At 44.2% G+C, this 14,112-nt stretch overlaps 1 protein-coding gene across 7 annotated transcripts in view; it reads right to left on the reverse strand.

Moving 5' to 3' along the window:
• HSD17B8 (hydroxysteroid 17-beta dehydrogenase 8) overlaps window positions 1–14,112 on the reverse strand; it is a 50,523-nt gene that overhangs the window by 26,816 nt on the left and 9,595 nt on the right. For 3 of the 7 annotated variants that reach the window (XM_078767534.1, XM_078767530.1, XM_078767532.1), the window contains exon 2: window positions 1,155–1,319. In XM_078767534.1, coding sequence (XP_078623660.1) covers window positions 1,155–1,191 — 37 coding nt within the window. In that variant the 5' untranslated portion in view covers window positions 1,192–1,319. Of the gene's footprint in view, window positions 1–1,154; window positions 1,320–1,408; window positions 1,547–14,112 lie in introns of those variants that run through there. The other 4 variants (XM_068134458.2, XM_078767529.1, XM_078767531.1 and 1 more) reach the window with 4 other exon arrangements.

Genomic DNA, 14,112 nt, shown 5'->3' on the forward strand with positions numbered 1-14,112 from the left:
GGTGGGGGGTTGCCCACCAAAATAGGTATTTTTTTGTTTGTTTGTTTAAATTCTTATGATTATGTTAGTATGATTCTACATGCTGCCCTGTCTTCTAGTTAAATATCTTCTCCATATTGTCATAATAAAGGTTTGTTGAAAATTTGATGACAAAAGCCCAAATGGTAAAACGTTTTGGCCTAGACACACACACACACACACACACACACACACACACACACACACACACACACACACACACACACACACACACACACACACACACACACACACACACACAGAGAGAAGTGATTACACAACCCACAATCCTTGATGCTGATCACCCAGTAGCAGATGTGGAAGGCCAAAAAAAAGCTGATGGGTGTATTTAATACTTCAATCAAATTTGCAGATTCTTCAGGTTATTTGGCTCTCTGAAGAGCATCCAATGAAAGTGAACCCTTCACTGGAGCATGAGCATAAGACCCCACAGCAGCGAATAACAGAAGAGGTTTGATTGAAGTTGACCATGCCCAGTCCCATCAGAAACAGGGGTATACAAGAACGGCACTCGGTAGAGAGCATACCTCCACTAGGCTGAACAGTTTACATTTTGTATCTCACTGATAGGTCGGATCTAGATCCGATATGAACCAAAATCTAATCGATTTGTTCTTGTCACTTACCCACCCCATCCACTAGGTTTTGTCAGAAGTCATCAACAACTTTTTGAAATATCATGCTACATATCGTTTTTGGCCCCATCACTCAATGGTGAATAATCACTTAAAAATTCTCGTATCCAGATCCGGATCTTCCCCAAAATCTAATCATTTCGTCCTTGTCACCTAACCAACCTTTCCACCAAATCCCTCCACAACTTTTTGAGATATCCTGTTCACAAACAAACAGACAGACAGATAGGGGTGTAAACAAGGTAGGGGTGATCACAAGAAATGGTCATGTGAAACGATCCTTACATCTTTCTTTCGGCCTCCTTAATCACAATATACATACATGTGCAGCCATGTGTGCATTAGCTCCATTATAAGATGTTAAAGTACAATGATGTCTACTACTGTCTCCGTCCTGCCTGAAATGATGTTCACAAGCTCCTCCATGCATCTTAGATCACGGTATGGTTGCCTGACGGCCTTGTGGTTGTGGAACCTTACCTGTAACGAGCGCTAAGCGTCCGACGAGCCGAGCCATGTCGAGCGGGTCGATGCTTATTACAATGCAGAACTTTCAAACTTCTCCCCTCTTGACCCCACCACCTCGGAAGAGAGATGTCTTTTGGTCTCTCGCAGATTCGTGAACACCCGCGTGGTGCACCCAAGCTGCGAACAAACAGCACGCGTTCCAACTCTCACTCTCTCAAAACTTTTACTGAGTTAGGAAAACTTTTCCCAAATTAGGATCAGCGCACTCGGAGCAAAGTTCACCGCACAGTCGATTGCAGTCCCATATGCATACCGAACCCGCTCGTTGGTCAAAGTCCACTCACGTCCATCCCATAATGAAGATCTTTCCTCTTTATTACCGCAATGACCTTTATTCCAGAATTACACAAAAATACACAAGCAAATTCAGAAACACGAGAACACCAAGTCCACCAAACCCGAGTCATTTCCACATTCCCAACAGACAAGGGACACAACACTATCCCTAACTGTAACCCCTTTCTTTTGCTAGTTGCATAAAAAGTTTGCGAGCTGCATTGCTACCCACTTAAAGCAAAGTTGAAACATGGCAAAAATTTCTGCTAGGAATGACCCAATATCAAATTATGAGTTTTTAAAAAATCTTCTGTTTTGACCTCTGTGACCCAAAGTCCCCACCTGGAGCATGAATCTCAAATCCAAAAGCATGGCTCAAATCCAAAAAAATCGTACATATTTTATGCATCACCTAATGATGATTGCAAAAACAAAGTTTCATTAAAAAAAGGTTTTAAAATGTGTCCGTAATTGCATTTTTTGGTATTTGATCTTTTGACCCCTGTGACCCAAAGTCCCCACCTGGAGCATGAATCTCAAATCCAAAAGCATGGCTCAAATCCAAAGAAATCGTACATATTTCATGCCTCACCTAATGATGATTGCAAAAACAAAGTCTCATTAAAAAAGGTTTTAAAATGTGCCCGTAACTGCATTTTTTGGTATTTGACCTTTTGACCCCTGTGACCCAAAGTCCCCACCTGGAGCATGAATCACAAATCCAAAAGCATGGCTCAAATCCAAAAAAATCGTACATATTTCATGCGTCACCTAATGATGATTGCAAAAACAAAGTCTCATTAAAAAAAGGTTTTAAAATGTGCCCGTAATTGCATTTTTTGGTTGTTGACCTTTTGACCCCTGCCTCATGACCCAGGGCCAAGGACAAAATGATACTGCTATTGCACCTTTTGCAATGTGGTGATAATAACGACCAAGTTTGGTGAATTTCTGAACAACTGTTAGGAGATAGCTTGTCGGACAGACGGACGGACAGACAGGCAGATGGACGGACAAACAGACAGACAGACAGAGTTGATAACCATATCCCCCATGTTTTTTTTAAGTGTGCATGGATAACTAACTACACATTCCCATTTGACACAATGCACAAGTAAATCAATCGGACATCTCCAACTTACACACATGACAACTCGATCACACCTGGCTCATCTTAAGCTACCGCCCATTCCTACCAATTCCTTGGTGTCCTTGTGTTTTATACTTCTCCCTCCCCCCCCCCCCCCTTCCTACGCCTCCTCCCCCCAAGCCCTCTCCCTTCCACACATCTCCCTGCTCTCAAATGTTGTGTTTGTGTGCTTCCCCTTCTCTCCCCATCTTGTCTTCCGCTCCCTCTTTTTATATATTTTGTTTGTCTGGTTGATTTGTTTGTGAAGTAAATGTTAGCTCTTTCACGAGCGTCGATTCAGTATACAAAAAAAAAAGGGGAAAAAAGCCTATTTTACTCCAGGGGGTCCCAGGATTACCCACCCAAAATATCGTTGCGATCGGTTCAGCCATTTTTGTGGTACCTGGGAACGGACAGACGGACATTAGGTGAATTATATATAGTAAGATTAGAGATGTTAATCTTAATGATATGGGGAACAATTTAAATGAAGTTAAATTCTGTTAGCACGAATTTACAGAAGAGAGATCTTGGTTAACAAACCATATGGAGTTCTATGAAGCAATTTCTGAATGGGTGTTTGAGGGAAGTGCAGTGGATGTATATCTAGACATTCAGAAGGCATATGATAAGATACCACATGGAAGGTTGTTAGCTCAGGCGAGGGCTTGCGGAGTGGCTGGTAGAGCTAGAAGCTAACTTGATTACAAACTCGATTGGTGATAAGAAGCAAAGAGTGGCTGTGGCTGGGAGGATGTAAGTAGCGGGGTACCTGAGGGATCAATACTGGGACCATCATTATTCATAACCAGCAGTTTACCCACACTTCAGGTGGATTTTGTATATAAATTATTTTCTGAATAATGTATATGATGTATTGGAATAAAACCTGGTGGATGGACCAGATATGCTTCCATGTAAGAGGCAGGGAATCCTGGGATGGAACTCGTCCTGGGATTCCCTGCCTCTCGGCATGACCTGCCACACTTTTCTCATCCCCATTCCCCCAATGGGGGTAAACCCTTTAGGACCCCCATTATTTGATGTTAGGAAGAAAACCATGGGGCAACCCTGCTGGGTTGGGTTGTGGTGGTGTGTCTCGGGGTGGTCTTGAGGTGTAGTCTACCAAACGACGGTCTCCTCGGGTTAACCTGAGGCGGTCCCTTCAGGTGGGTGCCTGGAATGTCCACTCTAAGAGAGGATGATCACCCGTCTCTACTGTCATCTGAGCTCCAGCGTTTGAACATCAGTATTGCAGCACTTTCTAAGGTTGGAAGACCGGAGTGGTGAAATCATGATGGGTGGTTACACCTACTACTGGTCTGGTCACTCTGATAGTTACCATTCCCATGAAGTTGCTGTAGTTGTGTCCAACAAGCTGACTCCTATGGTAATCGATGAAACACTGGTCAACAAGCGTATTATAAGACTCAGGATTCGTCACTCTCTAGGTGTCATTTCCCTGGTCTCTATATGCTCCGACTGAGGTGAGTAATCTCACTGAGGAGACATTCTATGCCGCGCTGCAGTCTATGGTTGATCAGTACTCCAGGTGAAATTCTCATCGAGTCTTAGGGGATTTCAATGCATCGACTGGCATTGATAGGGTTGGTTATGAGACATGTGTTGGTCCCCATGGGTCTGGAATTAGGCAGAATATTACTAAGTTCCTTGACTCGGTGTACTACAGTTAGAGAGGAGGGTGGTGAGCTCTTGACAGAGGTGTCTTGATGTGGAGGCCCACTAGGCCAGTTACTTCGAGTGGCTTTACCAAGCTGACCCACCAGCTGGTGAGTTCAAAGTCAGGGGGGTTACTATCCCTATTGCTGACCGTCCAATTAACTGTGAACTGCCTTCGTTTGTGGAAACACAGGCTGTGGTGAACCAGTTGAAAGGGGGCAAAGCTGCTGGGATTTGTGGCATCAATGCCGAGCCTCTCAAGGCTGGTGGAAATGCTGTACTCAAGTTGTTCAATGCATTTCTGTGCTGTTTGGAGCACAGGCATCATCCCATCTGACTGGAAAAGGGATCTTGTTGTCCCTCTCTGGAAAGGGAAGGGTGATCGCCAGGACTGCAACAGTGCAACAACTACTGATGGGGTGACGCTGCTCTCATTGCCAGGCAAAATCTTTGCTTGGATAGTTATTGATAGTGTTCGCCACCATTTACTTGACCACCAACGCCCAAGCAGTCTGGCTTTACACCAAAGAAGTACACAAATGACCATATCGTTGCTCTTCGGCTCCTCACCAAATGTAGGTGAGAGTTTCAGCAGGGGCTGCTTACAGCCTATGTTGATTTCCACAAAGCATTTGATTCAGTGAATCGGGATTCCCCCTAGAGGAGGATCCTCAATCTTCGTGGGTTGCCACCAAAGCTGACAGATCTGATTTCTCAACTATACTCTACTACTGAGTGTGTTGTGAGGTGTGGTGGTTCCACCTCTGATTTAATTGCAGTTGTTACTTGAATTTGTCACGAGTGTGTACTGACCCCCACACTTTTCACCCCTTGTATGGACTGGATTCTAAAAAGCATGTTGGAGAGATATAACTGCATTGCATTGTTTGGGAGTACCAAGGTCTATGACCTTCTGTGCATCCTTAGTGAGGCCCTCAAGGCGCTGAATGAGGAGTTGGAGCCACTGGGATTATGGGTCTCCTGGGTCAAGACTAAGATTCCGGCTTTCAATGACATATTTGATGCTGCTAACTTGTCTGTACCTGTCTATGGTGAGGATGTTGAGGTCACAGAGATTCACTTGCCTTGGCAGTGATATTAATTTCCTCCGTATGTTGTGAGCTCGAGGTTGATAGACATCTGGAGCAGGCCTGGGGAGTCATGGATTCACTGGACCATGGGGTGTGGTGCTGTCAGTTCCTATGCAGGAAAACAAAAATCCAAATATTTAGGTCCTTGGTGCTTCCAGTCTTGTTCTACGGATGTGAGACTTTGACTCTGACCAAGGATCTGAGACAAATACGTAACTCCTTCGGTTCCAGGACTCTTCGAATAATCATTAGCTATCGCTGGTTGGGCATTGTGTCGAACGAGCATTTACTGAGAGAGACTCAGAGGAGATTTGGTACGTGTATAGTCCGTAAGTGTCAGCTGCAGCAGTATGAACATGTGACTCATTTTCCTGATGCTAATCCTGCTCACTAGTTTGTCTCAGCGATGGCTCCACGTGAGTGGAGGAAGCCAACGGGCTGACCACGTGCCTCGTGGTTGCAACTGGTGGATCAGCACCTCAATGAGATATGGATGGGCTGGGCAACTACCCGGGGGATGACCAGACAGAGGCCGCAGAAGTGCCAGTGGAAGGTGGGCGTGGCGACGTGCTGCTTCGGCGCATGCTGCCAGACCTGAACTGTGGCACAAGCATGATGGGCAAAATCGCCCCTTCCTGCTTCTAATTTCCTTATTAGCCCGTCCGCCCACGTAGCAGGAGTCGGGGATTTTGTCGTCATTTCTGTGTTTGTGTTTGTCTGTCTGTTCAGGCCATACATATTTTACGATTTCAGCTTTTGTCGTCAAATTTTCAACAAACCTTTATTATGAAATTATTCAGAAAATATTTAATAATTGGGTCAAAATGTGAAAGGGAAAAGTCATAGTAACTATAAATAGCCCTTATTAGCCTGGTTGCAGCACATCAAGCACGAGACTGTGGTTTTTTTCACCTTGGAGTTCCAGGAATGTGGTTACAAGGGGGAAGCCGATTACAAGGAAGCTATTCCCTGTAAACTGTTTATTTCTCGGCAGGGAAAACGATCAAATGTGTTCAAGGCTTCTTCGGTAACCGCAGAATGATAATAATAATAATATATTATTAATATGTTCCCTTACAAGGAACTTTTGATGCAGGAGGAGGCCATTTAGGCCCATCTAAGCCTGTGCTATTATTACTAATCTATGGTTGTTTGTCCATGCTCTATCCTTTTTAAATGCTGAGCCTCAACCAAGGAAGTAGGACGTACCATTTCAAAAGTGGTTGGTGTTACGTGGTCCTCCCGGTGACTACCTGGTCTCGGTGACCCCCAGACCGTGAGAGGAACTCCGCCAGAAAGATCTATTATTTATGCTCTTTCATAACGCATAAATCTGAATTCCAATCAATAAGAAACCCCACACCAAGGATCCGGAATAATCAATGATATATTCCCCGAGCAATCAACAACCATCCACAATCCGCAATCAATAGTACAAAGATGTAAACTCATCTATAATAACTCTAAGATGGCCATCTTATACATTCCTCACGTGAGCCCCACTCCCGACTCCCTCCATTGTCAATGTCTCTCTCAATGTCTCCGTACTCCGGTAGTTCGATCTCCGCACGTGGGCGGTTGAACGGACCCTTCCTGACGTGCTTTCACCGGGCACGTCCCGTACCGGGAACAACGGCTGCAGCACGCACCTCCTGGCCAAGCAAAGCGGGTACAGCAAAGCAGGCAAAGCAACACGCGGCTTGCCCAGCGCGCGCGGCCCAAGGTGCGACCCGTACGCGGCCTTGTAGACGGTGAGGCGAACTGTGCCAGCTGCTTGGTTCCGTGCACGAACCCACGGCGACTTGACGTGTCAAAGGGTAGTTACACCTCCCGGTAACTCCTCTCGCCAGACGGGCTTTTAAACACCGATTCTGTTACGTTGCTCAATCGATACCGCTCGCGTCCGAGCTCGGCGAGGAAGAAGAAGAATCGACGCTTCTCCAGGACCTCGTGTCTTTTCTTCTTCCGTTTCCGGTCTCCTTTTTCCCAGAAGGGCTCCTGACCCTTTAATCACAACAACCTTTAATCGAGTCCACATTGATAAGCAAAGACCTGAATAGTAATTCACATACATTCACATAAATATGTAACAGTTGGTATGACTTGGCCGGGGGTTCGGAACACCAACCTTCCAGACTCAGGGCGGATGCTCCAACCGTTACACCACCGAGGCTGGGAGGTCCATGGTTATCAACAGCTTAGTAATGTGGTAATGGTACATACTGATGGTGATAATGGATGGAACATACTGATGGTGATAATGGTATATACGTAGAATGGAAATATTGATTACATGATGCGATGCAAGGGGCAATTTTGGAGCATGTCACACAACCCCCGCTCGAGCGGGGAAAATGGCCTTAAAACGATCACTCATTCATTCATTCATTCACACAGGAGAAGGATATCTTTGGGTGGTAATATATATGGTGTGGTTACAGCATACACTGATTGAGTGAATGTGTTGATAAAGTGCAGGCACAATAGGCCAAATGGCCTCCTCCAGCGTGAGACAACAACAACAACAACATGCATTTTAAGGCCATGTTCCCTGCCAGAGCGGGGGTTAGCCTTGCGGTCCCCATGACAATCTTCTCCATTTTGCCCTATTTTCTGCATCTCTCCTTGTTAACCCCCTTGCCCGCATTTCTTCTTCCACCATCTTTAGCCAAGTCTTTCTCGGTCTTCCCTGTCCTCTACTTCCTACTACATTAACTTCCATCACTCTTCTCAACCAGTCACTTTCATCCTTCCTCAATACATGACCAAACCATCTCAACCTGTTCCTCTTCACAGCATCAATCACAGGCAATATTCCCATCATCTTTCGCAATTCATCATTTGTCTTCCTCTCTCTCAACGATACTCCGCACATCCATCGAACCATTCGCATTTCCACCCTTTCCAGCCTTTGTTGCTGCTCTACGTTCATTACCCATGTCTCGCTCCCATAAATCATAACACTTCTCACACATGCAGCATACACCTTTCCCTTCAGCTTCAGCGACACTCTCCTCCTCATCAGCACGCCACTCAGTTCCCGAAACTTCTTCCATGCACATCTCACTCGAGCAACCGTTGCCGAGTCTGATCCACCTTCTCCATTCAGCATGTCTCCGAGGTAGCAAAATGTTTTCACACCTTCCAGCTTCACGCCGTCTCCAAGATCCAACTCAACATTTCCTCCATCTGCAGCTCCCTCTGTGCACACCTTACATTTGAATGTAGCTGCCACACTGGTTAATGACCCTCTCAGACCACTACATTTTTGATGAACCCACTCAGCACACATTGTACATTGAATGGAGTTCACTCCGACACCCTTCCTACACACAGCACACGGCCACTTCCCAGTTCTTTCCACCTCACCACATGCTTTACCACTTGCCATCACCTTTGTCTTTCCGATATTCACCTTCAGACCTTTTGTCTCCATACATTCCTTCCACTTGTTCATCTTTTCCTTCAGTCCATCCATACTTTCCGCAATCAACACCAGATCATCTGCATACAACAACTCCCACGGTAAACCCTCCTTTACGGTCTGAGCCAGCACCTCCATCACAGCTACAAATAGTAGTGGACTTAGTACCGACCCCTGATGCACTCCCACCTTCACCTCAAACTCACCACTGTTCCCGTCCTTCGTCCTTACAGCTGTGCGTGCTCTTTTGTACATTGCCATCACTACTCTGATCAACCATTCCTCCACTCCTAACTTCCTCAATGCCCATGTCAATACTTTGCGTGGAACCCTATCGAATGCTTTCTCCAGATCAACAAACCCAAAAAACAACTTCTTCCTCTTATCCATGTACTTCTCCTGCAACTGCCTCACAATGAAAAGCGCATCTGTCGTTCCTCTTCCTGGCATAAATCCAAACTGCATTTCGTCGATCTTCACTTTCTTCCTTATCCTCCTCTCCAACACCCTTTCCAATACCTTCATTCCATGCTCCAATAACTTTATCGCTCGGTACGAGCCACACTCCAGAGGGTCACCTTTCCCCTTGTATAGAGGGACAAGGGTACTCAGTTCCCAATCCACTGGAATGCGGCCTTCTTTCACCACCAAATTACAGATCTCTGTCATTCTCTTCACACCCCAACTTCCTGCTGCCTTCAACATATCTCCCACAACTCCCGTCGGCCCTCCCGCTTTTCCACTCTTCATTGCTTTTATCGCTTCCTCAACTTCCTTCTCAGTTATCTTCTCTGCCGGTCCTAAAACTGGGTTACTCTCTATGTTGCCATCCCATTCATTCTCTGTATTCAACAGCATTTCCATATATCTTTTCCATCTTCCTTTAATTCCATCTGGGTCGACAACGATTTGTCCCACTTCATCCTTCAAGCAACTCACCCCCATCACATCACACCTCTCTTTCGCTATCTGCTTTGCAATCCTGAATACTGCTTTCTGACCCTCTTCCGAATCCAAGCGTTCTCCGAACATTTTCCTACATGCCTCCTGCGCCTTTGCTACCTCTTTCTTTGCAGCCTTCCTGGCTGCCTTATAACTTTCATGCTCTGCTGTTTCTGCTCCCGTACCCTTCGCCTTCTGCCACTCTTTGAACTTCTTCCTCTTCTCGTCAATCCTCTTTCCAACCTCAACATCCCACCACCATGTTTCCGAGTGCCTCGGTGGTCCTTTTGTCCATCCACATACCTCACCAACGGCTCCCAACAGACTAGCTTTCATTGACATCCAACCACTTTCAAGCTCAACCACATCATCCTCTACCCTACTCAGCCTCCCTTTTAATGCCTCCCTTACTGTCACTTCTTTCAACCTCCACACCTTCATTCTCGGTTGGTACTTTACCCGCCGAGCTCTCCTCGCACCTTTCACCCTTATGTCGCAGACAACCAAGTGGTGCTGTGAAACAGCCTCCTCCCCCGGGATCACCTTTGTGTCCCGGAGGTGCCCCCTATCTCGCCGACGCACCATCAGGTAGTCAACGGTTGTCGTCGACCCACCTGACGTGTATGTAACAAGCTTATTGTCCTCTTTCTGGAACTGAGTATTACAAATCAACAAATCAGCTCCATCAGCAAACTCCAAAATCCTTTCACCTTCTCCAAACTCTCCAGCGTGAGAGTTTCTTGTTATTTCCACCACAGAGGTTGACGGAGGTTATGTATTCACCTCTGTCTGTCTGTTTGTGAGGTTGATATCGCAAAACGTTATGGATTGATCCGGCCTATCAAAGGGATATAAAAGGTAAACTATTCAACCTGGCGGAGGTTTGCGCTTTACCGAGTGCTGCTCTAGTAAGGGTTACCATACATCCGTTTTTTGCCAGACATCAGACATGTCCTCCTTTTCGTTCCTTAAATGGGTTTTTTCATATCTAAAAATGTTGGGGTTTTGCGGTTTTTTTGATTTTGCATTTTCAAAGGGATAATATTTAAGATTTGGGATACTTTTTTTTACCTTATTTAAGTGGTTAAGCCATTTTTGGACATTTTCTTAGTGATAAAATGTGGTTATTTAAATGTTTAGACCAGGACAGCTTGGTACAAGTCCGTACTACTCCGTCATGTCGTAATGGACGTGTTCGAACATCACGCGTCCACTTCCTGTCCAACCTCGAAGTGACGGAGTCCAGCAGCATGCTCATTCAGTGTCTTTTCTGAGTCCGTACTGTATCCATTTCTTTGATTTTCTTCTTTACAATACCAAAGCGAAAGTATAAATTCGCTGCAGAACTAAAGACAAATTTCCTGCGTTTTCAAAGTGATCAAGAAGAATAGGAAGCTGAGTGCTTGGTTTGTAGAGCTGGTACATACATACATTTGACAAATAAAGCTGCTATTGATTTACAATCTCATGTGGTTTCGGACAAGCACAATAAAGCAGTTCATCACCCTCATTCGCAATATTGAAGGAATGGTGAAACTCACTTCGTGTAAAGAGGAATATTGAAATTTGAATAATTATAACTGATTTTTGAGGCCATAGTACACTTGTTCTTATTTATTGATAATTTATGTAGATGGCATGTAGTACACAGTGTATACGTAGTGTGTTCAAAAAGTATCCGACCTTTATTTTTCATGCGTAAAAAAGAAGAAGCTAGGGAGGCGTTGATTGGTGCACGTATGTAGGCGATCCTAATGCACACGCGTGAATTTTTTCCCACCTGCAGAAGCTGTCATTCGACGGCAGACCGCCGATGAGTGAGGACATGTAAGTGAGCGCCGTCGGATTTTCGTTTTTGACAAAATGATGGAAAAACTTGAACAACGCTACTGCATCAAATTTTGTGTTTTTTGGCCTCGGGGATGTTGGGTCGTACCCATAAACCCAGGACTCATCGCCAGTGATCACTGTGTTGAGGAAGCTGGGATCGCTGTTTACAGTCTCCAGCATGTCCTGTGCGATCTCCAAACGGAGTTGCTTCTGCTCAATCGTTAGCATAGCAGCTTTGGTACGAACTTCGCTGAGATTCTCCTGAAGCCCAAATCCTCCTTCATAATGGAATGAACGGTGTTGAATCTTGCGGATCGTTTCCACTTGGGAATCGCCAAGCTTTACACAAAATTTGATGCAGTAGCGTTGTTCAAGTTTTTCCGTTATTTTGTCAAAAACGAAAATCCGACGGCGCTCACTTACATGTCCTCACTCATCGGCGGTCTGCCGTCGAATGACAGCTTCTGCAGGTGGGAAAAAATTCACGCGTGCGCATTAGGATCGCCTACATACGTGCACCAATCAACGCCTCCCTAGCTTCTTTTTTTTTACGCACGAAAAATAAAGGTCGGATACTTTTTGAACACAGTAGTATATATATCATAGAAAGTGTATACTGATACAAACACACCCCACCTCTGTGTCCTCTTTATATGCCTCCGTTGAAGAATTCGCCAGAGCCATTATGTTTTCAAGTTGTCCGTCCGGCTGTCCGTCTGTCCGTCTGTCCGTCCCTCCATGACAGGTTTTCGTTACCGCGATAACTTGAGAACGGCTGAAGGGATCTTAGTCAAGCTTGGTGCTGGTATGTATAATAGGGTAAAGACGAACTGATTAGACGTTGGGGTCACGAGGTCAAAGGCCAAAGGTGAGAGGTCATGTTAGGTAAAAAAAATCCTATTACCGCGATAACTTGTGAACCAGTGATGGAATTCTAATCAAATTTGGTACACTTATGTAGAATGATGTAAAGATGACCTGATTGGATTTTGGGGTCAAGATGTCAAAGGTCAAAGTCTGTAATAGGTCTACAACTTGAGAACGGCTGAAGTGATCTAATTCAAACTTGGTACAGGTATGTATAATGATGTAAAGGTTAACTGATTCGAATTTGGAGTCAAGAGGTCAAACGTCAAAGTCTGTAATATGTCTATAACTTCAGAACGGCTGAAGTGATCTCATTCAAACTTGGTACAGATATGTATAATGATGTAAAGATCAACTGATTAAATATTGGGGCTCCGAGGTCAAAGGTCAAAAATCATGTTAGGTAAAAATGTGATAACGTGTGAACAGCTGAAGGGATTTAAATTAAAACTTGGTACAGGTATGTATAATGATGTAAACATGAACTGATTAAATTTTGGGGTCAGGAGGTCAAAGTCAGAGGTCATGTCAGGTAAAAATGTGATACCTTGAAAACAGCTGTATGGATTTAAAGCAAACTTGGTACAAGTATTACAATGATGTGATAATGTGGGTGGAGGCATATCGGTCGGTCAACGTCGTGACGTCGAAGAGTATCGTTCTAGTTTGAAAGTCAAATAAGGCAACCCTAGTTCTAGTTACCACCGCCAGAGGAGAGGGTATTGCATTTGGGTCCATTTGTTTGTCAGTTTGTCTGCACACAACGTGAGTATGTCTCTTAATTACATATAATTGAACTGATAATGGTAATGATACATAAGGATGATAATGGCACATAATGATAATGATAATAACAATGATATTGTTCATAATGACAATAATGATAACAATGACAATAAAATGATAACGACAATGGTAATAATGGTAAGTGAGTACGTCTATTAATTAAATACTATTAGAACATGAGTTGGATCGTGAATGTCTATTAATTACGTATCATTCACGAATGACCACATCTATTAATTACGTACTATTGGAATATATATTTTATTCATTTAGATCCCCTTTAAACCCCTTAGACACTTTAAACCCCTATATATAGTTCCTTCAGAAAGTATTCAAACCCCTTGCCTTTTTCACATTTTGTTGTGTCACAGCCTGAATAAAAAATGGATTACATTGAGATTTGTGTGTCACTGATCTATGCATAATACCCCATAATGTCAAAAGGGATTTATTTATTTTTTTGGGAAATTTTTACATAATGATTGGAAATGAAAATCTGAAATGTCTCAAGTTTTAGCTCTTTCACGAGCCTCGATTCAGTATACAAAAAAAAAAAAAAAAAAAAAAAGTGAACAAGTATTCAACCCCTTTGCTATGACACGCCAAATGGAGCTGAGGTGCATACAATTTCCTTTGATCAACCTTGAGATGTCTTTACAACGGGAGTCCAACTGTGGTCAATTCAATTGATTTGACATGATGTCGAAAGAAACACACCTTTCTATAAATAAGGTCCCACAGTTGACAGTGCATGTCAGAGCAGAAACTCCACCATGAAGTCCAAGGAACTGTCTGTAGAACTCCGAGATGGAATTTTGAGGAGGCATAGATCTGGGGAAGAGTATAAAACAATTTGTAGAGTGTTGAAAGTTACCAAGAGCACAG

The sequence above is a fragment of the Myxine glutinosa genome, chromosome 13 (assembly GCF_964187855.1).
Source record: "Myxine glutinosa chromosome 13, kmMyxGlut1.1, whole genome shotgun sequence".
In the NCBI taxonomy this organism is placed as follows: domain Eukaryota; kingdom Metazoa; phylum Chordata; class Myxini; order Myxiniformes; family Myxinidae; genus Myxine; species Myxine glutinosa.